The sequence below is a fragment of the Schistocerca gregaria genome, chromosome 5, assembly GCF_023897955.1.
Source record: "Schistocerca gregaria isolate iqSchGreg1 chromosome 5, iqSchGreg1.2, whole genome shotgun sequence".
Classification (NCBI taxonomy): Eukaryota; Metazoa; Arthropoda; class Insecta; order Orthoptera; family Acrididae; genus Schistocerca; species Schistocerca gregaria.
The window spans coordinates 115,050,384-115,075,939 of NC_064924.1; the positions used below are offsets into that span (position 1 = coordinate 115,050,384).

The 25,556-nt window shown below is 44.1% G+C and overlaps 1 protein-coding gene across 1 annotated transcript; it reads right to left on the reverse strand.

Moving 5' to 3' along the window:
* Positions 1-227: 227 nt before the first annotated feature.
* Positions 228-25,556, reverse strand: LOC126273252 (G-protein coupled receptor dmsr-1-like). Its single transcript, XM_049976797.1, has 4 exons — positions 25,531-25,556; positions 15,401-15,775; positions 12,356-12,587; positions 228-734 (listed from the first exon to the last, which is right to left on the reverse strand). Exons 1-4 carry the CDS (start codon positions 25,554-25,556, stop codon positions 228-230), a joined length of 1,140 nt encoding a protein of 379 aa, XP_049832754.1.

Below are 25,556 nucleotides of genomic sequence, written 5' to 3' on the forward strand. Positions count from 1 at the left end.
TAAAAAAAGGAAAGCAGAAAATGCAGACTTCCGTCGAATTATGTCACCCTTGTTTTAACTCTTTAAAGCACATCGCATCAGGTACAAGCACTCACTCCGTTGCAGTCACATGGCAAGTGGAGTCAGGATTTCAAATGCTTCAACAATCTCTGGAGATAACACCAAGAATTACGATTATTGAATTCCGAGTAACAACTGGAAGTGGGAAGCCCTGTCTATTTTAAATGTCACACAAATGTCGAATGTACTTCCGTGCAGGAGACTGCGTGGTTGTGATGGTGGTGATGATTCATGTTGTTTGCTACTGGCGGTGCACAGTTGTCTCCCACCGCCAACGACGCTCCAGCGTTCGCCGCATGCCCTGCACCGCGCTTGATGAGTGGGCAGAACAGTTGCGAAAAGGTGGTGCGGAACTGCCGGCTCATGGTGCAATACAGGATGAAGTTGACGGCGCCGTTGAAGAGCGCCAGCATGTCCATCACCTCGCTGAACAGCTTGTAGCAGTTGAGGAAGAAGCATGGCCGTAGCAGCACGCTGAGCAGCCCGAGCACGCCGCTGGGCACCTCGGTGGCCAGGAACAGCAGCAGCACGGCCACCAGCATGCGAGTGGTGCGGTGCGCGCGCTGACCGCGGCCAGTCAGCGCCGCGTGCCGCCGTCCGCTTCTCACCAATGTGCGCACCAGCCACACGCTCAGCAGTGAGAGCATGGCGCACGGCACCAGCCGCAGCACCACCTGCAACAGCCGTGGCGTCCAAACAATTGAAACGCGTCATGGCGAGCTGGCGATAACAACACTGTCTGAGGGAGTCATGACAGAAGCCACACGCTCACCAGTGAGAGCATGGTGCACGGCACCAGCCGCAGCACCACCTGCAACAGCCGTGGCGTCCAAACAATTGAAACGAGTCATGGCGAGCTGGCGACAACAACACTGTCTGAGGGAGTCATGACAGAAGCCACACGCTCAGCAGTGAGAGCATGGCGCACGGCACCAGCCGCAGCACCACCTGCAACATCTGTGGCGTCGAAACAATTGAAACGCTTCGTAGCAAGCTGGCGACAACGACACTGCCTGCAGCAGTCATGACAGCAGCTGCCGATCAAGACAGAGCAGCAAGAGGGAAGTAACCAACGTTTTGACTTTTACAAGTTCCAATCCAGCTGTGTACTCTATATTTTCATCTGTGTGCCTTGTTCGTTTAGTTTTTGAATTTCTGCATGTTAATATAATATTCAATAGACCAAGATCTCGCCTATTCCTTTGTGTATGATTTTGTCGCCAAGTTCCTAGCCCATGAACGATTGACCTTGTAGTTGGTGGGGAGGATTCTGCGCCTCAGCTGTACAGATGGCCATACCATAGGTGCAAACACATTGGAGGGGTATCTGTTGACAGGCCAGACAAACATGTTGTTCCTGCAGTGGGGCAGCAGCCTTTTCAGTAGTTGCAGGGGCAACAGTCTGGATGATTTACTGATCTGGCCTTGCAACACTGACCAAAAGGGCCTTGCTGTGCTGGTACTGCGAACGGCTCAAAGCTAGGGGAAACTACAACTGTAATTATTCCTGAGGGCATGCAGCTTTACTGTATGGTTAAAGGATCATGGAATCCTCTTGGGTAAAATATTCTGGAGGTAAAATAGTCCCCTATTCGGATCTCCAGGCGAGACTACATAGGAGGACGTCATCATCAGGAGAAAGAAAACTGGCATTCTATGGATCGGAGCGATGAATGTCAGATCCTCTAATAGGGCAGGTAGGTTACAAAATTTAAAAAGGGAAATGGATAGGTTCAAATTAGATAGAGTGGGAATTAGTGAATCTCGGTGGCAGGAGGAACAAGACATTTGGTCAGGTGAATACATGGTTATAAATACAAAATCAAATTGGGGTAAAGCAGGAGTAGGTTCAATAATGATTAAAAATATAGGAGTGCAGGGAAACTACTACAAACAGCATAGTGAATGCATTATTGTGGCCACGATAGACACAAAGACCACTCCTATTACAGTAGTAGAAGTTTATATGCCAACTAGCTCTGCAGATGATGAAGAAATTGATGAAATGTATGATGAGATAAAAGAAATTATTCAGGTAGTTAAAGGGGGCGAAAATTTAATAGTCATGGGTGACTGGAATTAGAGAACAGGATACAAAAAAAAGAGGAAAAAAACATAATAAACATAATAGGTGAATGCAGATTGGATGTAAGAAATGAAAGAGGAAGCCATCTGGTAGAATTTTGCACAGAGCATAACTTAATCACAGCTATTACTTGCTTCAGGAATCATAAAAGAAGGTTGTATACATGGAAGAATCCTGGAAATACTATAAGGTATCAGATAGATTATATAATGGTAAGACAGAGATTTAGGAACCAGGTTTTAAACTGTAACACACTTTCAGGGGCAGATGTGGACTCTGACCACAATCTATTGGTTATGAAATGTTGTTTAAAACTGAAGAAACTGCAAAAAGGTGCCAATTTAACGTGTTGAAATCTGGAAAAACTGACTAAACCAGAGGTTGTACAGAGATTCAGGGAGAGCATAAGAAAACAATTGACACGAACGGGGGAAGGAAATGCAGTAGAAGCAGAATTGGTAGCTCTGAGGGGTGAAGTAGTAAAGGCAGCAGAGGATCAAGCAGGTAAAAAGACTGCTAGTTGAAATCCATGGGTAACAGAAGATGTATTTAATTTAACTAATGAAAGGAGAAAATATAAAAATGCACTAAATGAATCAGGCAAAAAGAAATATAAACTTCTCAAAAATTATATCGATAGGAATTGCAAAATGGCTGAGCATTGATGGCTCGAGGACAAATGTAAGGATGTAGAGGCGTATCTCACTAGGGTTAAGATAGATACTGCCAACAGGAAAATTTAACAGACCTTTGGAGAAAAGAGAACCACTTGTATGAATATCAAGACCTCAGATGGAAACCTGGTTCTAAGCAAAGAAGGGAAAGCAGAACGGTGGAAGGAGTATATAGAGGGTCTATAAAAGGGCGATATATTTGAGGACTGTATTATGGAAATGGAACAGGATGTAGATGAAGATGAAATGGGAGATATTGCGTGAAGAGTTTTACAGAGCACTGAATTACCTGAGTCGAGACAAGGCACCGGGACTAGACAACTTTCCATTAGAACTACTGATGGCCTTCGGAGAGCCAGTCCTGACAAAAACCCTACCATCTGGTGATCGAGATGTATGAGACAGGCGAAATAGCCTCAGACTTCAAGAAGAATATAATAATTCCAATCCCAAATTAAGCAGGTGTTGACAGATGTGAAAATTACCGAACTATCAGTTTCATAAGCCACATCTGCAAAATACTAACGCGAATTCTTTAGAGACAAATGGAAAAAGTGGTAGAAGCTGACCTCGGGGAAGATCAGTTTGGAATCCGTAGAAATAATGGAACACGTGAGGCAATGCTGACCTTGCGACTCATCTTAGATGAAAGATTAACGAAAGGCAAACCTACGTTTCTAGCATTTGTAGACTTAGACAAAGCTTTTGAGAATGTTGTCTGGAATAATCTTTTTCAAATTCTAAAGGTGGCAGGGGTAAAATACGGGGAGCGAAAGGCTATTTACAATTTGTACAGAAACCAGATGGCATTTAGAAGACTCGAGGCGGATGAAAGGGAAGCCGTGGTTGGTAAGGGGTTAAACAGGGTTGTAGCTTCCCCCGATGTTATTCAACCAGTAAATTGAGGAAGCAGTAAAGGAAACAAAAGAAAAATTCGGAGTAGGTATTAAAATCCATGGAGAAGAAATAAAAACTTTGACGTTCGCGGATGACATTGTAATCCTGTTATAGACAGTGGAGGACTTGTAAGAGCAGTTGAACGGAATGGACAGTGTCTTGAAAGGAGGATATAAGACGCACATTAACAAAAGCAAAACGACGATAATGGAATGTAGTCCATTTAAGTAGGGTGATGCTGAGGGAGTTACATTAGGAAATGAGACACTTAAAGTAGTAAAGAAGTTTTGCTATTTGGGGAGCAAAATAACTGATGATGGTAGAAGTAGAGAGGATATAAAATGTAGACTGTCAATGGCAAGGAAAGCGTTTCTGAAGAAGAGACATTTGTTAACATAGACTATAGATTTACGTGTCAGGAAGTTGTTTGTATTGAGTGTAGCCATGTATGGAAGTGAAACATGAACGATAAGTAATTTGGACAACAAGAGAATAGAAGCTTTCGAAATGTGGTGCTACAGAAGAGTGCTGAAGATTAGATGGGTAGATCACATAACTAATGAGGAGGTACTGAATAGAACTGGGGAGAATTTCGTGGCACAACTTGACAAGAAGGGGGACCGGTTTGTAGGACATGTTCTGAGCCATCAAGGGATCACAAATTTAGCGTTGGAGGGTAGCATGGAGGGTAAAATTCGTAGAGGGAGACCAAGAGATGAATACAGAAAACAGATTCAGAAGGATGTAGGCTGCAGGAAGTACTGGCAGATGAAGAAGGTTGCACAGGATAGAGTAGCATGGAGAGCTGCACCAAACCAGTCTCGGGACTGAAGACCACAACAACAACAGCAGCCAGAAGCGAATTAACTAGTGTCACGTGTGAGCTTTCGTGGTTTAGTTTTTGAATCTGTGTATGTTACCAAAATTTATTAGACACAGTTGTCGTATTTTAGTCACTGTCTATAGCAAAGTTCCATAGTGCATGTCGATGGTCGCTGGTTTGTTAATTAAAATTGGCCACCAATGCTGTACAATCGCAATAAAGTCATGAGATGTTAAACTGACTCTTTTATTAGAACATGTTATGCGTTTCGGGATTACACCCATCTTCAGACATCTATTACAAAAAAGTACAAGACATAAGTGATCAGCACACTCAACATGTCAATGTCACAGAAAATGATATCGGGTCATTTGAGTTAAACACCACAAATTTCAATTCCTTCTTAACCAACTAGGCGTACAGCCTTCACAACTCAAAGAAAGTGTCCAATAACATATGGCTATAACTGCGTCACAAGCAGTTTTGAAGCAGAGCGTATACTGACGCTAAACAAGTCAACTAGCAGCGAAACCCCTCGGTAGGGGGTGCCGCATGGTCATGTGCTCCATGCGTTAAAATGCAATTTAATAATAATATACTCAGCATATAACATGTAACAGGGTGTATTTACGACTAGCAAGCGAAATGGTTGTTCTGTACACGTTAACACTAAAGGATTTTTGAAAGCAATTTTTTAGAAACTTCCAAATTTTTACTTTGCCGTAATATATCTGTAGCCAGTAGGGGGACTAAGCACAACTCAAACCACATGTCAATATAAAATAAGTAATATGGAGGAATTCCTTCATGAATAAACCTTTCAACCTACCAAATATCTAAGAGAATACCACCAGTTTAAATATAACCAACATTATCCATCTTAAACTAAAACAATGTGACCAGCTTACGTACGTAAACGTCTTAGGCGCCGTCTGTTAAAGCCAATAGCAACCACGTCAATGGCAGCCATCTGCCCATCGACCTACAGCCAAGTAATATTCATGGGCCATATCTGCCGAAGTAGAACCCTCGAAACAACAACTCACACCACTCTACCAACTGGAAAAAAAAAATTATGCGAGAGGATGGGCAATTTCATTAAATCCCAAAACAAACACTTGGGTTATACCTCATACATTCCTAATATAAAGTAGTGGCACGACAATTGCTCGAGTCCTACTTTTGCTGTCCAGATACTGCAGAGCTCTAGATTTTTAAAAAGCGAAACATTAAAAGTGTTAAAATTTTGAAGTCTAAAATCAATCGGATAAACCATTGTGTCACCAAGGACCACCCAAAGGGTATCGTGGTGAACAAATCCGTATATATCAACCTATCTACCCATCTAAATTTCCCCATATGACGTTAAACTAGGTAACCACTCAGCAAAAATCGTTACTTATCTTAGCAGTACGTGCACGGAACACCGCCAGCGCCTATAAAATATGCCATCATAACTTCTTATAAGGGGCTAACACACAGCAAACTCAAAATAGTATCCGTCAAACAAGCCAAAGAAACATGTCGTTCGTGTCGAGTAATTTTCCCTCGTCTTTAGTATGAATAGGAAATATGATTGTTGTGTCCAGATGCGAACTGAGTTTGTGACGCAGCTCACTTAGCTCCAGGCTGTGTAGTCTTCGGTTACACAGCAGTAGACTACCCATGGGATCCAACAGGCGTTCAGTATGACACACGAATCCGCCAGTAGGTATGTACTCGTGGCCAGTCCAAGTACTGTCCGCAGTGTGGTTGACACATCAACCATGGACGAGTGGGAGGACGCCTTTGGGCTTGAGACTTTGCAAAATAGTTTCCAGAAGGCGGAACATAAGGTCACCAGGTGCTCTCTAGGGCTGGCAATGTCTCTCAGGTACAAACAGTCATTTGTCCTGTTTCAAAGGAAAACTTTCAGCCTTCAAGGTCCATGCAATTATTGGTAGCTGTGAGTTGCAGTATTAGGCGCATTATAGGGCCCCTTTGGGCATGCCTGCCAAGAAGAGAAGGAAGCAATATGCACACCGTGTGCATACCGGGTGGAGTCATTCCAGACATGGACGGGTCCTTGCCATCAAGAGCAGAGGTTGCTGCCCACAGCAGGTGGTGGCTCATGTCGGTACCTATAATATGAGTTGCCATGGATACATAAATTTTCTCTCTACTTTAGAGTGGCTATCACAAGTGGTACAGACTGCCTGTCTTGCTTGCAAGATGGAAGCAGAGCTCACCACTTCCAGCATAGTCGATAGGACCGATTGCAGACCTCTGCTAAAGAACGGAGTGGGGAGGTTCTGAGTCAGAGGCTGAGACAATTCTGTGACTGTGCAGCCTGTTGATTCCTGGACTTACGACATATGCTGCATATGGTGGTAGGATTTCCGGTTCCACTGACTTGGTCAGGAAACCATTACATGCTACATGGGTAGCAGGGGCTGTGTGGCACGGACTTGGAGGTTTATTAGGTTAGAGGGCCTTGTGGAAACACAGAAAGGGCTCCAGTCTCAAAGGGTGCAGTTCTAACACAGGAAGAACAGGGATTTAGATATTATCGGTACAACTGCTGTAGATAGTCGTGGCAATGTTGGGAAAGTACCAGAGCTCCAAGCGGTAATAGAAAGTACTGATGCTGTAATCGTTATAACACAGAAGCTGTCTGAAGCCAAAGATAAGTTGAGTTGAAATTCGTGTGAAGGACCTAACATTGTTCAGAAGCATTCGGCTCAATACAGTTGGCGCCCACGTGTTTGTTGCTATTGGAATTGCTTTATCTTTTGGTTATTGTGGATACTGATCCTTCTTGGCCACCGGGGTAATGCAATAATTGGATCTTTTCATCGACCACCCAACTCAGATCATACAATCCCAGAAAGGCTCAAAGAAAACTAGAGTCAAATTTCAAGCACATTCACGATTTATTCAGTTATAGTTGGTTGTGACTTCAATGTCACGTCGATCTGTTGACAAAGGTACATATTTAAATCCGGAGACACCCCGAAATTGTGGTAAACGCATTTCTGAAAATTGTCTGAACCAATTAGTTCATGAGCCCACCTAATAGTAAATGGTTGTGAAAATACACTTCACTTCATAGCAACAAATAATCCTCAGATACTAACGAGCGTGGGAACGGATACGAGGATTAGTCAATATTGGGCTGTCGTAGCGTGACTGAATAGCATAAAATAAACGAAAAGTATTTCTATTCAAAAGAGCAATTAATACTCTTTGAAACCCTATTTATGTTATCCTCTTTATGTGCACTGTTTGTGACCTTACTCATAATTTTGTAGGCCTCGTAGGCCAATCGGGTTTGTTTCTCGTTAGACATTTTGGCATAATCTAGACCGATTTTCAAGTCAACTATTGTGTCTTCTAGAACTTTCCGATTTGCGGTCCTAGGCTCGAAATTAAATTTTAATCCTTTAGAGAGACCCCTCTTGGGGCGAAAATACAATTTCTGTCTTATTAATGACCAGGTCAAAGAATTTCTTAGGTTCAGCTGTAAAATTAGTGTGAGTCATTTTGTTGGGATGCTCCTCCTTCTCAACTAAGTTAGCAATTTTTTTCCTCATGTCTGTTGGCAATCTCTTTTAATGGTAGAGCCAACCACTCATTTTCCCTGAACCAAAAAGCATCCATTTGAAAGTTAAAGTGAACAGAATAAACCTTCTAAATTTCTAAGTACATCATATATGCTCTTTCATTCAAAATATCGGTCTTGGCATATATATCGGATATTCTAGCATTAAATATCTGATAACGCAGCTTCTTTCTAAGGACTGCATTTTACGGCAGTATTTACTTAGGAAACCATCAATAAAACTTAGGGAGAGGTTGAGCATCCTACACTGTTTAATAAAGTCAATAAACATGCTTGCCTTAGCTCTTTTCAGAATACTGTTGGCTTTAGGAATAGTTTTTAAGAGTTCCTCCTGTTGTCATAGGTAGCTTCATATATGTTTCTTTCCTAGCATAAACAACCGTGTGCGGTTATTTTTAAGCTTCAACTCCTATTTAGCAAGTTACTTATTCTGTCCATTCTATTTTTTTATATATGTTGATCCACGGTTGGGAATATAAGGGCTATTTAGCCAAGATCTATGTATAAACTTTCACGTATTCGTATGCCCATGGGCATTCAAGTAACTGCCCTTGTCTTGCGCATGTGCATAGGTAGCGGGTCGGGCGTGTAAGTGAGTGACCATTTGTAGCCATTTTTTTATGGCGGGTCATGGCCCACAGAACATAAGCTGGTGTGAGGTGGAGGTTAAACCACTATGTTAAATAACGGTTTAGACTTTGTACACATGTACTGTTTGTGTTTTCCCTTTTTTCGTTTATAAATGTATAGCTGTGGTGTTCTTTTAATCATTGACCAATGTCTTCTTGGGCACTTGTGGATTTTATTGTTCTGAAGAAGGTGTAGTTATCTACGCCGAAACCTAGGTTAACACTAGGTGCTTTCTCGCAATCCAAGCGGATTTCTAGTTTTTTAATATATTAACCAACGATTGCTGACATGCTGCGATGTTAAGGGTTCTTAAATTCTGAGGTTACCCTGGTCTCTGATGAATACTCGCTACACACTAGAAAATCGTAGGTTCTGTTATGAGGGCGGCCGAGCGTTTGTAGACGCTTCAGTCCGGAACTGCTCGACAGCTAGGGTCGCAGGTTCGAATCCTGCCTCGGGGATGGATGTGTTTGATGTCCTTAGGTTAGTTAGGTTTAAGTAGTTCTAAGTCTATGGAACTGATGATCTCAGATGTTAAGTCTCATATTGCTGAGTACAATTTGAACCATTTTATTACGAGGGTTACCCAGAAAGTAAGTTCCAGTCAGACGCGAAATGAACACCACAGTGGAAAATCCGATGAAGCTTTCCACAGATGTGTTGGGTAGTGTCTCTAGTATGACCGTCGATCGTATCAAGACACTCTTTTCAGCTGTGAGCGCTCTGTGAACGAGTAAAAGTGCCTAGAACAACGATGTCTCCCGCGATGTAGGAGGGTCCGTTGAGAGGCTTCGCCTTAATGAATGCGACTCACCTAACACAACTACCACACACTTCCTTCTTGATGGCAATTCTTAGGCGCAGTCTCCAGGGGCAGTGAAGACACTCCTGCAGCCTTTTCGATAGGAAGTGTTCGATCACCCAGAAAACAGCCCTAATTGGCTCGTCCTGACTATCATCTCTGTTCACATGAAACGCTGGATACGAAAACAACACTTGGGTGCAGACTACGCGCTATAGACCAGCGTAGAGAGTTATCGGAAAGCACAGGCGGCTGCCTTCTTTGACTATGGTGTTGGAAATTTGGTATAACGCTCCGAGAAGTGTCTAAGTTGGAGAGACGACTACGTAGAGAGGTATCTGCAAAGTGTAGCTAACTCTTGCAAGTAAAATGTTTCTGATTTTCATTGTAGTCTACAATTAGCGACCGATCGGAACTTACTTTCTGGACAATCCTCATTTTACAAAAAGCCTTCAGTCCAGTCACACAGCAGTAGACTCTCACTGACTGGAACCTCAACAAAGCAAATTTATGCTGAAATAGATGCTTTGGTCAACTTAATAGGAGAAATATCGGTATGTCGACGATGTCTGATATGTTTTGGTATGCTTTTTAAATAGAAGTAATTGTGATTACTGACCGCTTGAAACACTCCATAAGACGAACAAAAGTTGGTATATCCGATTATTCGAGTTGTTCAGATAAAAAAGAAAGAGTCAGAGAGCCAAAAAAATTAATAACTGAAGAAAAATAGGATGTATCGAAAAGGATAAAAGTGTATGTTGGAGGTAGTTCCAATCCTGCAGCAGAAAGATAACATTGCTGAAAACATAAGGTGGGGGGACAGCGGATCCACCAAGGTGAGTTATTTATTAATTTCGATGGCAAAATTTTTCTGTTGAGGGATCAGTTTCAAGTAAAGGGTTCATCGTAAGTGAAAGGTGGCACACAATTACTTAAAAAAAAAGACTTAACTTCCTTTCTAAGAAAATTAGTAGCGTAAAAGTTAGCATTGGTGAGACAGTTTGTTCGACTTGTAAAGTTGAGTGAAATTAATGTTTGTTAGGGATTGTCGAAAATTTGTTTGAGACTTTCGTCTAAAACATTAAACATTAGAAACTAATAGTTGCAGTGGTAACAATTATAACTGCAGTATGGTGTAACATAATTATTGGCGTAAACGCATGCAGCTGCAAATACACGATACTAGAAGCAAAAAAGTATCAGTGAACATAGGGTCGAAAATGCATACCGCAAGAGCTAGGAGCAATTTTTCATCTTCGATACTGTGAAACAAATCACTTCTACTGCGAGTTCTTTACATATTTTTGGAACTGGTAGTATGGACCAAAATAAGAAAAAACTTCCAGTAAACATGTGCTCTAAAATTCATTCCTTAAGATATTAAAAAACTAGAAATCCGCCTCGATTGCGAAGATAACTACACCTTCTTCAGAACAATAAAACCTACAAGTGCCTAAGAAGACCTTTGTCAATGATTAAAAGAACACCATAGCTATACATTTATAAACGAAAAAAAAGGGGAAACACAAACAGTACATGTGTACAAAGTCTAAACCATTACTAAACTTAATGGTGTAACCTCCATCTCACACCGGCCTATGTTCGATGGGCCATGACCCGCCATAAACTAGGTTAATACTAGGCGCTTTTTGGCAATTGAGGCGGGTTTCTAGTTTTTTAATATATTAACCAACGATTTCTGACCCGCTGCGATGTTGTTCTTACATTCCTTAAGAGTTATGAGCATTTGATCATCTTGGCTACTTTGAAACACAACTCTTCTAATGATCAAGTAATGGTAACTTTTAATGTATGCGTTTTAGAGCACATGTTTGCTGCACATTTTTTCTTATTTTGGTCCATACTACCAATTCCCAAAATATGAAAAGCAAAGAACTTGCAGTGGAAGAGGTTTGTTTCAGAGTAAAGAAAATGAAAAATTCCTTGTAGCTCTTAAGGTAAGCATTTTCGACCGTATGTTTACTGAGACTTCTTTGCTTCTAGAATCGTGTAATTTCAAATTATGCGTTTACGCTATTAATTACGATACACCTGTATATACTTGAGTACATAAAAGACGACGTTCTTTAAATTGCAGTTCACCTTGCTAAATAATACATTCATTACCGAAACTACAGTGTGGTACCATTTTAAACCTATACTCATACTTTACATTTCTCGTGATTCCATCGCATTGGACGGTCTTTCTGTATTTAGAACTTTTTGTTAGGTTGTCTGAGCCGGGGTTGAGAATTGGTTAACAGAGTACAGCACAGTACACTGTCGAACATTTCTAAACATATCGAAATATACAGATATGCAGCTATTTTTATATGTGTTACCTTAATGTGAACACACATCAGTGTGTTGATTTTTTTTTTTTTTTCTACGTCGAAAAGTCTTCCCAGTAACACCTCACAGAATTTATGACCTGGCTCCAACTACACCACTAAATGGACTAGATCTGTCAGTACGGACTACTTGTTTTGCGTCCACATGATGTACTTCGAGGTAATAACCAACATAAAACATACTACTCTTCTAGCTATAATTCAGATCTGTAAATGAAGTAACCACTGATGAAATATTATTCAGTACATCTTCATCAGTCACCAACAGAAATATCTGAAGCTTGTAGCGGTTACACTTGCAGAATATATCTGTTGATATGCAGGATATTGTGTTGAGCTCGAGCCATGCTTTATAATTCCACGCTGATAATATCAAGTACGTGTAACAGAGACAGATTTTCTGGTCAAAGTGTTGACACAGTACTGACCGAGTAGAGCCAGAAGCTGGCGTGGTAGAGCAGCCGGTCGTCGCGCTCGGCGGCGTCGCTGAGCCCCACGTGGTAGAGCGTCACCTCTCCTTCCGGCTCTCGCACCTGCGTCTCGCGGATCTCGAAGATGGCGATGGGCGGGCTGCAGGCGAGGGCGGGCAGTGCGTAGCACAGCGCGATGGCCGCGTGGCAGCGCCGAAGCGTGCACAGCGTGCGCGCGCGCTCCGGGTACCTGCCGGAGAGCAGGGGAAGGGGCGCTGCGGTTAGTCAGCACGTGAGTTACGTCGGCCTGCTGCACGGTGGACAAGGTAGAAGAGGCCTCGAAAACGTTTCGTGGACCTCAAGGTAGGCAACCCAGCTCACGCCATCTGTCCTGGAAGCTGAGGCTGTAACTCGGGTTGCCTATCGTGAGGTGCACGAAAGCCACTACTGCGCAGAACTTATGGACGTCCTTAATAAATTAACATATTAACTACAGGGAGGAAATAAATGAAAATGTGGGAGCATCGCAACATGGCGGTGACCTCCAACAAGTGGCAATTCAAGAACGCTAGAAGATTGTGTGTGTTAGTTATGTAGGACGTACGGTGCACACGAATGGTGTAATTCATTACACTGTGGCTTCAGACAACATTTAGATTACTTCAAATGGGGAAGAAAATTATAATGAAACTAGAAGTCGGACGAAGTGTGATGAGTGCAGCTCAGGAGTCCAGTAATGCTCACATCATAATTACTTGTGTGGGGTTTGTTTCAAACCACAGGCACTGTTGCTTGAAGGGGAGCAATGGTCGACTATAGTAAACTACACCAGTAGAAGACCGCTGCTTTGTCCAACAGGCAACAACGCACTCAAGTCGAACAATAGTTTCAGTTTCAATCACAGTTACCACGACACCAAGGAATGCAATCTCACACCTCACTGTATTACAGTGTCTAAATAGGTGTGGTCTCTGCCTGACGAGCAGTACGCTGTATCCTGTTGACACTCCCACATCGAAGGCACCGTGTGGGATCGTGAATAGAGCATAGAGACTGTATCAGCGAGGAGTTGGGTTCCATGCTGTACACGGATGAGAGCAGACTCAATCTGAGTAATGATCCTGGACTTACTTTGGATGGCATGACTCGTGGGAACACGGAATGCACTGAGGAATGTGGAATCATCACTTCGACACTGCCTCAAAATACATGAATGTGGAATGGTGGCATCCCAAATCCCCTTGTCCGAAGGGAGCTCATTTCGCCCCAGAGTTCGGAAAAGTGATGATAAGTATCTTTTTCTATGAAGAAGGACCTCTTCTCGTCGACTGAGCAGTATTGCAGCACAGTTCTGAGGCTCAAGCAGCCCATCAAGAACAAGCACAGGTGAAAGCTCTTGAAAGAGATAGTACTTTTCCATGACAAAGCTACAGTACATTTGAACTACTACAAAATTTCTGGGGGAGATCACATTATTCTTACAACCTTGTCTCGCCATATTACTCATCTTCAGCTCCTTAAATAAATCTGTGGATGATCAGAAGCTCACCTGTGCAGAACACTGTGGTAAACTAGATCCTTCAGTAATCCATGAATTTTTACACTAAAGCGATTCACTCCCTTCCTATGCCTTGAGATTGGTGTGTTATTTTCAACATCAATTGTGTATATTTACACTGTTCCCCACGTTGTTAACATTTCTTTTCATGTAACTGTATTCTTGTTCTCATTTGATCATGTCCTATACATCATATGCCCTGGGACTGGATGATGTAGGTTGTGTTCGTCTTAAGGTGCACAGAATACTGTGTGGTTATAATCAAAATGAAGCTATTCACAGAGATGCGGTGTCAGCAGTAATCATCATAATGCATCGAAACTTGATAGGTATGCTAACGTGTTGAAGTGGAACTGATTTACAGTAGAAAAATAATAGTTCCAACTATTGCCACCAGGTACACATTTGACACTGTATACTGATAGTGTGACATACATGCTGTCACTGGACAGGCAATAATATGAGTGAACAATAAGGCTGTCGAGAAGAGAGACTGTGGAAACAGAATAGAGACTGTATCAGCGAGGGGTTGGGTTCCATACTGGACTCGGATGAGAAGTGACTCAGTCTGAGTACTGATCCTGGACTTACATTTGATGCAGTGAGTGGTGGGAACACACAATGCACCGAGGAATGTGGCGCCACCACTGCTTGTCAAACTGTTTTTTGCCAACACTAGCAATTAAAATGCCGCAGTGTGAGAGTATCACGGACTGGACAGTCTGAGGAGAGGACCAGTGTCATTAAATAGTTTAAAGAATTTGATGATAAAATTCGAAAATATAGGTGAGGTGAGTGTGACATGACGAAGAGTATGGCATCATATCCCAGTGGAAATTACCAGTAACATATTCGCTATCTACGTGTCCTGAAGGCCAGTATATAGGGATGTGGGGTTCAGATGTCACTGGACCTGCTGCGAGGAATTGCAAATCACGTCGTTTTATGGTAAAAGCATCTAGTTGGCATCCTGAGCTGATATTGAACGAACTGTGAAAGTGAAATTTAGTAAAAGAAATTAAATTGGCTCCGAATTAACACATTAATGTATCTACCAAGTTTCACTGCTGGACAACATTTACAGGAGACACTAGGCCTAAGGGAGTAGCTATACTTTAATTATAACATCTCAGTACATCTTATGCCCCATTATCGGATGTAGCAAGTTGGGTTGCCTCCTGAGCCGAGTGACCGCGTGGTTTGAGGTGCCATGTCACTGATTGTGTGGCCCCTCCCACTGGAGGTTCGAGTCCTCCCTTGGGAATGGGTGAGTGTATGTTGGCATAAGTTAGGTTAAATTAGTTTAAGTAGTGTGTAAGTCTACAGACCGATGACTTCAGCAGTTTGGTACCTTAGGACTTCACACACACACACACACACACACACACACACACACACACACACACACACATTTGGATTGCCTATCTTAAGGTGAGTGAAGTATTTTCTGGGGCAGTTTTGTTCTGCTCCTTTAGGCGTGTCAGCAGTGAACGACAGGCACTCACCTGAGAGAGATGTACCTCCAGACAGCCAGCGCAAGCGTGAGGCAGACGCTGACCGAGTGCAGCAGCAAGGAGAGGTGGGCGTGCGCGAGCAGAAGTGCGGCCCAGCCGTAGGGGAACTCCCGCTGCTCGGGCAGCACGACGTACAGGTAGGCGGCGACGGGCACGTACTCGAGCATGAGCAGCATGTCGGCGACGGCGAGCGCCGTCAGCAGGCGGTTGATGGGCGCGGCGGCCAGCTCCCGCCGCGTCAGCACCGCCACGTTGAGCGCGTTGGCCGCTGTTCCCAGCGCACACACCAGCAGCGCACAGTAGCCGTGGGCGCGCCGGTACGCCAGCAGCGCCTCCTGCAGCGCGCCGCCGCAGTAGCACGCCGACCTGCGCACGAGGGCGGCGCACATCTCAGGAATCTGCTGTGGCGAACACTGGTGGGTCGCACAAAACTTTAGACCTGCCAGTGCTGGCACAGATACGCATGAGGTCGATTTGTTAACAGTCTACCATAGTGTATTGTTGTCGCAACGTTTCAACGAGATTCATAGTCCCCATGTTCTGGCGTTATTATCCCCTCAAGATGACGAGGAGGAAACTCGTAGAATAGTAGAATGCTTTGCTCTCTGACTCACCTGCTGTATCCGCCTTCCGTCCCCTACACACAACTTGTACTACCTCATCCCCTTCGCCCACCTTCTCCTCTTCCATGAACAGTTCTACACCCTGTATGTTGCCCGTCAACTCGATCCCCCTCCTCCCAACCACTTTTGTCCCCCAACCTAATTGGCTCCCAGCCCATTGCCGTGCCTTTACCGTTGTCTACCACCCTCTCTCCATCTCCACGCCATCCACCTCCTTTCCCAACCCAACTTCCAACACCTACCCCTCCCAGATGATGAGCTTCACCCTGACGTCTACCCCTCCTGCCAACTCCAATACCACCTTCTTCCTGCCTCCTCCTCAGGGCTTCCTCTTCTGCCCCGCCCTTCTCCTGAGCTCCTGAGCTACTGCATCCTCTGCCTCTCCTGTGCTCCAGTGTCTCTGCACTCTGCACTGTCCTTTTCTTCATCTCCCGCCCGGCATGTCTCCTGCCCTTTGGTGCACCCCCTAACCTTTTTTTCCTCTTCCTCCCACCCCCCAGCCCCCACATCACACCTTCCTCTCCTCTTTTTCCCTCCTCTCCAGCCTCCAATCTCTTTCCAGTTCCCTACCAGCAGCTTCTTATTCTTCATGAGTGCTCCCTAGTTTCCAGTCGATTTTTAAGTGTATTGCTCTGTGTCATTTTTATCCTGTGGCCGACTTTTAACTTGTGTTGGCCTCCAGTGTTATTTTAAGTGCACATTGATTTGCCACCTGTGTTATTTTAACTTTATGTCTACTTTTTAACTGTTCTCCGGGCATGTCCCCATCTTAGTGTATATTTGAATTCGCATTATCTCCATTTACTGTTTTTTATGTCCGCGTTTTATCCCCTCCTTTTTATGTAATCTCTCTTTTGTATTATTGTGAAGCCAATTGGCTGAAAAGCGGGTGGATTGTGCCATTGCCACCCCTCCCCTGCCCATATGGAACAGGGGAGTGAAATTTTAATGAAGGGAAAACAAACTCGTCGAAACGTTGTGACATCACGAAACCAATCATCAAAATTCAGTAAGAGAGTCTTCATTCTCTTATCTTGCAAGTACCTTGGTCTGCTGGATTCTCTTTCCAGCTTGCAAAATATTGTTCTTGGCTGTACTTGTGGAGCTGTCTGCTCCCTCTGCTCTCATGGGCATTTCACCTCTCCTGTACAAATCTCGTACAAGCAGGCCTATGAGGAGAACACGACAAGTGCCATAACTGGAATCTCCAGAAACTACGCCAGCCGCTGTGGCCGAGCGGTTTCACGCGCCTCAGTCTGGAGCCGCGCGACCGCTACGGTTGCAGGTTCGAATACTGCCCCGGGCGTTTATGAGTGTGATGGCTTTAGGTTAGTTAGGTTTAAGTAGTTGTAAGTTGTAGGGGACTGATGACCTCAGAAGTTAAGTCCTATAGTGCTCAGAGCCATTATGAACCAGAAACTTCGCTCAGTGGGAAAGGAGTGAAAATAAGCAAACACCTGTCTCAGATTATCCATAGACATTAGATTGCTTCTGAGAAAACGACCGTCATAGTTTCTGACATATTGTAGAAGCATTTTAGGGAACGAGAAGCACAGCTCAGATAGAGATGTGGTGGGTAGTTTCGCGACGTCTCACTTTTGCATCCAGTGTTCGAAACCTGGACATTGATTTATTTAATTTTTTCATGTATCTACCGATGTCCGCAGAAGGCTACTACATGAATGTTACTCATCAATTTGTATCCCCTAAGATGTTATTTTAATTGTAACATTACAGCTGGGTTTCACAATAAGTGCCATACATTCATTACGTAATTTATGTGTGCGGTATTTTCAGGAGTTGTAATCTTTTTTAATTATCATAGCAGTATCGTTACGTTTCATTCTTATGTCAATTTTTAATTCTTATATTTTATTCGTACGTTTCTCCTTCAGGAATATTTGGTGCATTCTCTTCGATGATACCGATCGTAGAAACATTCAAAACACAGAAATTCGGAACACCACGAGCATTGTGTGAAGGCAGGTTTGCTACAGCGACATTTCTTAGTAAGAATCTCACTCGAGGTGGATATGTCGTTAATATTGTTGATAATTTCATGTGTTGGGAACAATGCCGCAGACAACTACACATAACGGATAACTTTTCCGAAAACTGCTGCTTGGGATTGATTATGAATCAAAATACATTACAGTCATTTCACCGAAAACAGTTAAAAACAATTTTTGCTATAATTTGCTGTTTCTTTTTTTTAAATATTCAGCAGACGTACAATTAGTAGACGAATAAGGACAAAGGTACTTCAACATACTAAAATTGGTTCAAATGGCTCTGAGATTTATGGGACTTACCTTCTGAGGTTATCAATCCCCTAGAACTGAGAACTACTTAAACGTAACTAACCTAAGGACATCACACACATGCCCGAGGCAGGATTCGAACCTGCGACCGTTGCGGTCGCGGGGTTCCAGGCTGTATCACCTAGAACAGCACGGCCACCCTGGCCGGCTTCAGCATACACAGCGAAATCATTAGTGTAGTAACATTCTACAGCCATGGGTTGATAGATTAAAAATAAAAATAAAAGTAACAGTACGAAAGCTGCACGTCCACTAGGCCACCACTGTGATTTGAACTGCATACTCGGTATAAGGAACATAAAGTACCTGAAAAACGTAGAAGATATACGTGTTCGGTTATTATGATTCCTCTTTCACAGAGAAAAATTGGCAAGAAATTGAATTATGGTAGTTGTTGTGCTCTCCTCGTGAGTCCCACCCTGAGACGATAGGTAGGCCTTTCCTGTAATCCAAAAGTTCTGAAAAGTCCTGGCCAGAGCTGCATATTCCAGACGAGTACTATGAATGTGGGCGGGAAACAGTCAATGGTAGTGCCTGCATCCTGCTCCTCATCGTAAGGAAGAAAACAATGTTGCAATGTCTTCCTGGTCACTGTACTTTATGTGGCTACCCCTGGCACACAGTGCAGATGCACTGACGATTTACTTGCTGCTGTGCTCATCTGATTGATCTATCGATATCACCCTCATCGCGCGTATCTAAATTTACTACTTTTAATCTCTTCAGGAGACTCATGTAGTCCATCTAAAAACCATCCATGCTTTTTGGAACTGTTAATTCGCGATGTACATTGCTCACGTGCACTATGCTTTTGCATACAAAACAATGCCTTTTATCTAATGTTTCCTTGTTCTCCAGTTTCAACTACAATTAATACATCGAAATTCACGGTACCCAAATCAACTTCCCAGTACATGCCGGCAATTTGTCATACGAAACTACGTTTAATGCACTTGTTCGTAGTTCAGTTGGTGACATTTTAGCAAACACTGTGCCTTGCTACATAGAAAAATTTACAGCTGTTGCACTCAAGGAATGAATTTACGCTAAGTTCAACAGAAAGCTGCCTATCATCAGTTTTGGTGTGCAGTCTGTCTAGGAAGTCAATCGTTGAATATTCTTGACCAACAGTTGGCAACACTTCCGTTTGCTCACGAAACCCTTTAGTTCATATCATAAAGCTGAGGTGTGTTGTTTGCAATGGCTTCATGTCACTAATTTCTAACCCACGTAATTTGTTGTCAGGAGCGTTTAGTCTTCTACTGCTGTCGAGGTCCTGACTGCTGACATACACGTGTCCCAGTGATTGCTAGGAATTTATGTTACTTGCCATATACTAAGCCCAGCAAGCAACAAACTGTGACTGCCCATGTCTTTGCTGGAGTTTGGTTTGCTGTAAATCTTCCTGACGGAAGAAATATTCCCATTTGCATTTAACGCCTATTTCGGTTTCGTTTAACCTACTTCTTATTTCTGCATTTGTTTCCCTTGCGACCAAAGCATTCACAACTATAACACAAAGACGAAGACGGTGCACCTTCAAACGTCCTTTCTTCGCACACTGATAAAAATGATTTTTCGGAGGCAATGATTTGTCGATCATTGCCTATTTTCATAGCAGTGTCGCTTTCCTGTAAGTGCATTACAATGCAAAGTGCTGCGACTATATCATCTGGATTCTGCATCCAGACTCTACTTGAAAGTTCCACGGGAATTCCTCATACACTCCTGGAAATGGAAAAAAGAACACATTGACACCGGTGTGTCAGACCCACCATACTAGCTCCGGACACTGCGAGAGGGCTGTACAAGCAATGATCACACGCACGGCACAGCGGACACACCAGGAACTGCGGTGTTGGCCGTCGAATGGCGCTAGCTGCGCAACATTTGTGCACCGCCGCCGTCAGTGTCAGCCAATTTGCCGTGGCATACGGAGCTCCATCGCAGTCTTTAACACTGGTAGCATGCCGCGACAGCGTGGACGTGAACTGTATGTGCAGTTGACGGACTTTGAGCAAGGGCGTATAGTGGGCATGCGGGAGGCCGGATGGACGTACCGTCGAATTGCTCAACACGTGGGGCGTGAGGTCTCCACAGTACATCGATGTTGTCGCCAGTGGTCGGCGGAAGGTGCACGTGCCCGTCGACCTGCGACCGGACCGCAGCGACGCACGGATGCACGCCAAGACCGTAGGATTCTACGCAGTGCCGTAGGAGACCGCTGCGCCACTTCCCAGCAAATTAGGGACACTGTTACTCCTGGGGTATCGGCGAGGACCATTCGCAAACTTCTCCATGAGGCTGGGCTACGGTCCCACACACCGTTAGGCCGTCTTATGCTCACGCCCCAACATCGTGCAGCCCGCCTCCAGTGGTGTCGCGACAGGCGTGAATGGAGGGACGAATGGAGACGTGTCGTCTTCAGCGGTGAGAGTCGCTTCTGCCTTGGTGCAAATGATGGTCGTATGCATGTTTGGCGCCGTGCAGGTGAGCGCCACAATCAGGACTGCATACGGCCGAGGCACACAGGGCCAACACCCGGCATCATGGTGTGGGGAGCGATCTCCTACACTGGCCGTACACCTCTGGTGATCGTCGAGGGGACACTGAATAGTGCACGGTACATCCAAACCGTCATCGAACCCATCGTTCTACCATTCCTAGACCGGCAAGGGAACTTGCTGTTCCAACAGGACAATGCACGTCCGCATGTATCCCGTGCCACCCAACGTGCTCTAGAAGGTGTAAGTCACTACCCTGGCCAGCAAGATCTACGGATCTGTCCCCCATTGAGCATGTTTGGGACTGGATGAAGCGTCGTCTCACGCGGTCTGCACGTCCAGCACGAACGCTGGTCCAACTGAGGCGCCAGGTGGAAATGGCATGGCAAGCCATTCCACAGGACTACATCCAGCATCTCTACGATCGTCTCCATGGGAGAATAGCAGCCTGCATTGCTGCGAAAGGTGGATATACACTGTACTAGAGCCGACATTGTGCATGCTCTGTTGCCTGTGTCTATGTGCCTGTGGTTCTGTCACTGTGATCATGTGATGTAGCTGACCCCAGGAATGTGTCAATAAAGTTTCCCCTTCCTGGGACAATGAATTCACGGTGCTCTTATTTCAATTTCCAGGAGTGTAGATAGACGTCTAGAACTATCTTTTCCGCTTCTCTGGGAATGGCTCGATCCACTTCAGGAATCTGTGTCATTTCATACGTCTTTGTGTTAACTTTTCTAATTCTATAACAAACGATGAAACAGTTTGATTGACTTCTTGCATTAGCTGCTCAACTCCTCTCTAAAAAATATAGCACAGTTTACGATATCTCTAACGTAACGGTCTGCTAATTATTGAAATGTGCGAGCTTCGCTAAATGTTTCGATGTATGTCACATACGTTTGATTCTCATTATGCAGCCGTAGGTTGCTCATCTGAGGACTTTTTTCCTCTTCCCAGTTCCTCAGTTCGGCTGTTGCCAATACATCATTTATGAGCGGTTCTATGCGCTATAGTCTGGAACCGCGCGATCTCTACGGTCGCAGGTTCAAATCCTGCCTCGGGCATGGATGTGTGTGATGTCATAGGTTCGGTAGGTTTAAGTAGTGCTAAGTTCTAGGGGGCTGATGACCTCCGAAGTTAAGTCCCATAGTGGTCAGAGCCATTTGAACCATTTTTGAACTGTCAGGTCCTTTGCAGTTTTAGCAAAGAATGGTGTTATAAAGTTATCTGTTAAGTGATCCATGGAAGAGGAGGACAAGAGTACAGTCACTACTGCTTTAACCCCATATGAGCCCGAGAGGAACTGTCGCACAGTTTTCAAAGCTTTTAATTGCTTGTGTAGTTCATGATTATGCAATTTCTGCTGGTTATTATCCTCTAACAATTTCAACAGCTGTCCCATCACAGGGGATACAGCATCCTTTTTTTCCAGTATCTTTGTTCAATTTGTTATCACTTTCACAGTTACAACACTAATACAGAAGAAACACTTCTACTTTCAAAATGAACAGCAAAACTCAACAGACATGACTGCGTCCACAATTCATAGAAACAATCTAAACTAATCTTTATATCTAATCATTACACAGTGACTTGGTACCATCGTGTGGAGCTTGACCATAATGCTTAGAAGTGGTGCAAGTTGCTTGTTCCAGTGTATTACTTGGTACACTATCCAGTTATATTACAAATCCTACATTTCGTGGGTACAAAATAAGAGTCCTTACTTCCTCTAAATTGCGAAAAGTCTACAGGTTCTTCAGGTCTGACGAAAGATTCCACGCTGCATGCCAATTTCTACATCGGATCGTGGCCATAAATTAAGAAAATGTGAAAATGTTAGTAGAAAATGCTCGTTTAACTCATCACATTGCAGTCTTAGCTGAGACGTGTGAACGCCGTTCGATATGTCAGAACGCTGTTGCTAACGATATAACTTCCTCTCCTGGCTCATCAATCATTCCAGGACGTATGTGTCATAAGGATGTCGTCAGTGAACCAGTTATGGCGCCAAATTGTAGGGGTGCCAAGTGGAAACAGTTCTACATTGTCAGAATGATGTTGTGGAACCTGTAGAGCACTTTTGGAGCTAATAACAAATGATTAGGATTTTAATATTCAGATATACAATTCTTTGCCTTCAGTTTAGGATCAGCTGTTGTCCTGTGCCAGTGGTAGAGAGGGCTTCTGCTTACTTCTGTCGTCAGAGATCTGTGCTGGTAGCTAATGCCAGCGGATGCCTTATGCCAATGACAAGGGGGAATTCCACAGACTTCTGTAGTCAGCTAGGTTGTGCTGGTACCAAATCCCACTATATCAACAGTCCAACCGAAATCCTGTGAGTTGATGCCTGGTAGGCGAAGCTGTAGGCAGTGACCCATCAAGATGTACAGAAGTCGAGTAGTTGGCAGATCCTGACCCGACCGGACCAACATGTACTGGAACCTTGAGGTGCCAGCAGCGGTGATCAGTAACAGGAGCACTAGATGCCCCTGTCACTCAGCAATGACGATTTTGTTTATATGACAAGCAACCCAAGAAGTGATTTTGTTGGAAGACCCCATCAGTGATAAGGCAGACAGTCAATGTGATTTCCCAGGAGTGGCAGATCAAGCTTACATTGATGTTTCTATCTCCAAAACGGAAAGCAACATGTTTAGCAAGTACATGAATGTCAGTACGCCATAATAATCGTTGAGTCGATTGCATCAGTGCGAACGCCATCGGTACTAGTGAGAAACTGAATTCAGAGCTGAAGAAGTGCAGTATTTATGGAGATGGGTACGAAGCAGCGACGTGCACCTCTCTTCATTATGAAAGAATGTGGTCTACTTCTTAATAGTGATCAGCGGTTCCAGTTCCGCTGTTCTTGGTTAACAATTAATTACAGGCTATTAACTGCATTATAAAGTGTATGATACGTGTTTTTGTGTCTGTCATATAGCTAGTTCCATGAGAAAAGAGCGGTCGAAGATATCTCTGTCTCTCCGCATCTCGGTGAACGCTCTGCGGCGTGTGTAACATATGCCTGGTGATCAGTGCCAATATAACAACGTCTGCTCATGACCACGAACAATCTACAGTGCTGATAGCTCTCCATTCTGCAGCAAGCTATGTCAACACATCTGCCTGGTGTCGCCTGTGGATTCGCTAGCGTGAATTTAAGAGAAAAGTTTAATTTATTTTCATATCCTACGGTGGCTCGTAACGGTACCATGCACGTTATAATAGATTCACATGTGCACCTTCCATCCTAGACTATTCTACGCCATCACACATCGCTGGTCAGAGTCTAGCAACTTCCAGATTATGAAAAGAGCGTCCTGTGGATAGGCTGCCGTTAAGTTCACACCATCTGCGGTTCAGAATTGAGTGGTGCTGTGACTGGGTACTAACGACTGTTTATGAGTAGTATTGCCTTGTGTTCGATGAATTGTGGTACTTTACTACTCCAGGGTAACGTCGTCTGCGTGTTTGGTGTCACCTGTGGAGAGCGCCCTTTCTTCCATGTTTATGAGAAGCATATTCTGCGGAGGCGTGCCACTCGGTATATCCGAGCTGTCTGGGGTGCCTTGTCACGATCTGCACGGCTTCCCCCATCAGAGGTTCGAGTCCTCCCTCGGGCATGGGAGTGTGTGTGTTGTCCTTAGCGTATGTCAGTTGAAGTTGGATTAAGGTATTGTGTACGCTTAGAGACCGTTGACCTCAGCAGTCTGGTCCCATAAAACCACACCATAAATATTTAATTATCTGCGGAGGCGTCAGGTGTAATATCAAGTGATTTATGTAACTGTGAAGTCACAACAATGCCTCATGAACATCCTGCATCTTCGCGAGTTACCTCTCGCGCGACGTCGTCGTATTGCTGTTTTTCAATAGCACAATGATCGTCCACGCACCTGTCTGTAAAGCCTGTCTACGTTATGCTGAGGTAATCCATAGCCAGCATGTTCGCCAGATCTGTCCCCCATAGTACCTTTGTGGGGTTAGTTCTCATGTCGACTCCTTCCCAGTGTCAGTATACGGGATATGAAAGGTCGTATCCAGGATATGAAGGGACAGTTCAGTAATTACTGGGACACTTTGCATTAGGGGGGGGGGGGGGGGGGTTCGAACTGCTTTATGACACCATTTGACACCATTCCCAACCGGATCAATGCGTACATTCTGTGATACTGATCACTGGACTCGTGTTGTCTTATTCTTTACACATCTGATTCGATTTTGAAATTATTGAAATAACATAACATGCGCCATCAAATCAAAGTTTCGTTCTGTTTCCCCTCACCTACTGGGCGTTTCACTTATTTCGTTAGGCATTGTATATCTGCTTTACACCACAGAAAAATCACTGCAGTTACTCTTTGTAACACTCTATTAGAAATATTTACCGTAATTCTATGGAATTCAACAATTAACAATATAGCAATTTTGCAATCATTACCCCAGGATCACATTCCTGTACTTTAGTTACTGCTTTGAAGCAAGAGGAACATCTTCAGCCAGCGTTCTGCTGGAGTACGTTTCAGCACGCTGTTCTCAGACTACGTGTACAGTGAGCTGTCGATGCGAAGCTTACGGTGCGTGACGTACGGTCAGGCAGCATTTCGGTGCGGAAAGCGTGAAGAGGGGCAAGCAACAAGTGGAACGTAACATGTGGCTGTACTCACACGAATGGCGGCGGCACAGTCTGCAT

Bases quoted from the DNA above. Each gene is read 5' to 3' on its own strand.
- LOC126273252 (XM_049976797.1), bottom strand. From the start codon at position 25,556: ATGCAGACTGTGCCGCCGCCATTCGT. The intron at 12,588-15,400 runs GTGAGTGCCTGT...GCTCTCCGGCAG, and splicing joins TGGAGGTACATCTCTCTCAG to GTACCCGGAGCGCGCGCGCA. The intron at 735-12,355 runs GTCAGTACTGTG...CGGCTGTTGCAG, and splicing joins CCAGCTTCTGGCTCTACTCG to GTGGTGCTGCGGCTGGTGCC.